The sequence below is a fragment of the Lupinus angustifolius genome, chromosome LG18, assembly GCF_001865875.1.
Source record: "Lupinus angustifolius cultivar Tanjil chromosome LG18, LupAngTanjil_v1.0, whole genome shotgun sequence".
NCBI lineage: Eukaryota > Viridiplantae > Streptophyta > Magnoliopsida > Fabales > Fabaceae > Lupinus > Lupinus angustifolius.
This window is the reverse complement of record NC_032026.1, coordinates 13,535,564-13,538,561: the sequence shown is the minus strand read 5'-3', so window position 1 is coordinate 13,538,561 and position 2,998 is coordinate 13,535,564. Positions and strand designations below refer to the sequence as shown.

The following is a 2,998-nucleotide window of genomic DNA, read 5'->3' as shown; positions in this document are numbered from 1 at the left end:
ATATCTCTATTCATTAAACAAGTATCTTATTCATTTGCAAAACCCTTAAGAATGTTAGTGCTGTTAATACGTAGGATGACAATGAATATGGTTTGGGTACTCATTCCCAATCCCAGATACATGTATTTTAGAATGAAAAAAAAACACTTTTTATCTTATATTGTAGTCATGTTGTAGCACAACTGTTTGAGGTAGTATCAATTTAATGCCAGAGATCAACAATAATTTCCCACAGGTTAGTTTATCTTAATTTGGGCAATGCTATTTTTAGTAACCAGCTCTTAAGCTGTTATGATCCATATAGGCATTCTAGCTGAATTATTGATTATGCATTTATGTCCAAATTTGAGTTTGATGAAAAATTTAATCGTCTCTTGGTATTGACTATCCCATGTTTTCTGCTTTAGGTTATATTTTAACACAGTCTTACTTAATTTCTACAGCTTGCTGGTGTACAACTTTCTTCATTGATCCCATCCGCCAGTGTTGATGCAATCTGCCTTATCACAGTAAGCAGTTTTCCAGTCATTGCTTAGTGGGTTAGACCTGTCAACTAGTTCTCAACCAGTAGAGTTAATACTTTTTCCTCATTTCTCCTTTCCTTTGTAGTCACTTTGCTCATGGGATCCTTGCAAGAGGCCAACAGCTTCAGAGGCCCTACAACATCCTTTCTTCCAGGTAGTCTTTTAACTAAAATTTATTTTTTGTTGTCTATGTTCACTTCATGATATATATATAGTGTTCTTTTGACTAAAATTCAAGGTTTGTTGTCTATCTTCACTGCATGAAATATATCATGTTTTTAACTTATCAGCAGCTTTATTAAGACCTTTTTTATTTCTAATTTGTTTTAGAGTTGCTTTTACATTCCTCCATCCCTCCGCACCAGAGCGGTAGCGAGAACTCCTCCGTCAGGTTTGTATTTTTATTTATGCAGTCAACTAAGGACATGCTTATTAAACAATTGTGTTGGGATCATAATGGTAATTGTCATTTTCCTCAGCTGCAACCAGGGGAGCCTTGGATCAGCCAGGGGTCAAGAGATATTCGAGTGCTTTCAATAATTCAATGCTCCTCAACAATTTTACTTCCCCGAAATTACATCCTTCTTTAGCTTCAGGTGATCTGAATTGGTTTAACACAGTAGATTAAGTTCCATGTTTCTTTTTTTTCTCCTTACTTCAAGAGCTAGAGCTAATTATATTATTCAATGGTTAGAAGTATATGTTAGTGTTTAAGGCAGTAAGTTATTCATTATATATATCTCAATGAAGGAAACTAAATGAGGAATGTAACCAAGTCTTATTTTGGGCTTTATTAATGTCTTTTTTAGTGGCATGCCGAAGCTCATATTTTGAATCCAAGGAACAATGTTCTTAACCAAATATGCATATGTTGCAGGTGTCCAGCGGAAGCTGAATATGGTAAATCAGGTCAATTGTTCTCTACTTTCTCGACACATGCATATTTTTCTCTTTACCCCATATGATATCATGAAAATCAAAATCTACTTATAATTTGAAATATATTTTTTGTTGCATAATAGTAGAGTAGTTTTAGTTAATGAATGATTTGCTGGACTGCTAAATTGTTCATATGGGTCTTTTCATACATCCTTGTCTGTTATGCCAACATTTTCTTTGTGATTCTTCTGAAGGATGGAATAAAGAATGATAATTCAATGAAAACTACAAAGCAATCAAAATATCGTCCACCAGGAAAGAACAGCCCAAGTAAGCTATTTATTTAGCCTTCTATGTTTGGTTAATTATTGTATTTTTATGGTGCCATGAATATCAATTCATGTAAAACTGTATTACAGTACTCTATAGCAGTCAGTACCCCTTACAGTACCCTGGTTATTTATTATTGAAGTTATATTGGTTGTTGGCAGCTTCAATAAACATGGGGAGGAGTACACATGGTGTTTCAGAAACTGCTGAGAAGTTAGCCAATATGTCTGTTGGTAATCGAAGACAATCCATTGGACAACCTCGTCCTTCTCCTCCGATGAAGACTGGAGTCAATTGGATTCCGGAATCTGGAAATTACATGCTCAGGCCAACTCAACAGATTCCAAATGGAAGAACTTTCATAAGAAAAGTTGCCGGATGAGAAGCATGACTTTGGCCAATATTGTGAATGCTGTGTATTATATATAATTATATATAATAATCTGGGGGTATGGGGTGTTGGATATGTTCTGAATTCTGATCCTCATGATGACTTTGGCGAAACTCTAAACTACAAAGCCAGTGTTGCCGTTTGTATTATTTAATAGTCGTTTGGTATTGTGGTATGATGTGGAATTTTCAGCTGGTTGTGACATGGTACTACTATATCAATGAATGATATCTTTGCTTTCTTTCTCTTTTTAGGTGCCAATACTTGTCACCTAGTAACATACCTGAACTTGATTCTCACAATTTTATTTCCACCACCGGGAAGAGACTGATAGGTCATTTGAACACCAGCATCAACCTCAGCCACCCATTCCCTGAAACCCTCCTCTTCCTCCTCCACTATTTCACTGGCTAGGGTTGATGCATGTCTACTTATATGAACACCAGCAAATTCTACCTTATCATCCCTTCTAGGGATTGGTGCTGCACAATATCGGTTACATAGGAGTACTGTTGACTGCATATGAAGAACAAAACCAGATTAACATGAGGGCATTAAATTTTTCAATCATGTTTGTATTATAAAACTATAACAAACCACATATCCCTATAGTTACATATATTTTGTATATATCAGCTTGGGTATTGGCCAATAGCATGTATAATTAGCTAACGTCCAAAAATTTTTTTGTTATATTCCATCAAATAATATAAAAATGTTATATTATGTCTTTTTTCCAAACACATGACAATTTTCAATTGGATTAAGACACATGAGACATAAAAAAGTAGGAAGATGCAAAAGAAGATGGGAAAAGGAAGATGCAAAAGCCAAGTATGTTGGTGATAAAGGTTGGATAAAAAACCTGCGCTAT

At 35.0% G+C, this 2,998-nt stretch overlaps 1 protein-coding gene across 1 annotated transcript; it reads left to right on the top strand.

Moving 5' to 3' along the window:
- On the top strand, positions 393-2,370 carry LOC109332206. The gene is made up of 7 exons (XM_019567100.1): positions 393-509; positions 610-678; positions 855-915; positions 1,004-1,120; positions 1,402-1,433; positions 1,658-1,733; positions 1,895-2,370. The coding sequence occupies exons 4-7, from the start codon at positions 1,069-1,071 to the stop codon at positions 2,113-2,115; spliced, it is 381 nt and encodes a 126-aa protein (XP_019422645.1). The 5' UTR covers positions 393-509; positions 610-678; positions 855-915; positions 1,004-1,068; the 3' UTR covers positions 2,116-2,370.

Excerpts from the sequence above, each read along its gene's own strand:
- LOC109332206 (XM_019567100.1), top strand. The coding sequence starts at position 1,069 with ATGCTCCTCAACAATTTTACTTCCCCGAAATTACATCCTTCTTTAGCT. Across the intron at positions 1,121-1,401 it reads ACATCCTTCTTTAGCTTCAG|GTGTCCAGCGGAAGCTGAAT; the intron begins GTGATCTGAATT and ends CATATGTTGCAG. Across the intron at positions 1,434-1,657 it reads AGCTGAATATGGTAAATCAG|GATGGAATAAAGAATGATAA; the intron begins GTCAATTGTTCT and ends ATTCTTCTGAAG.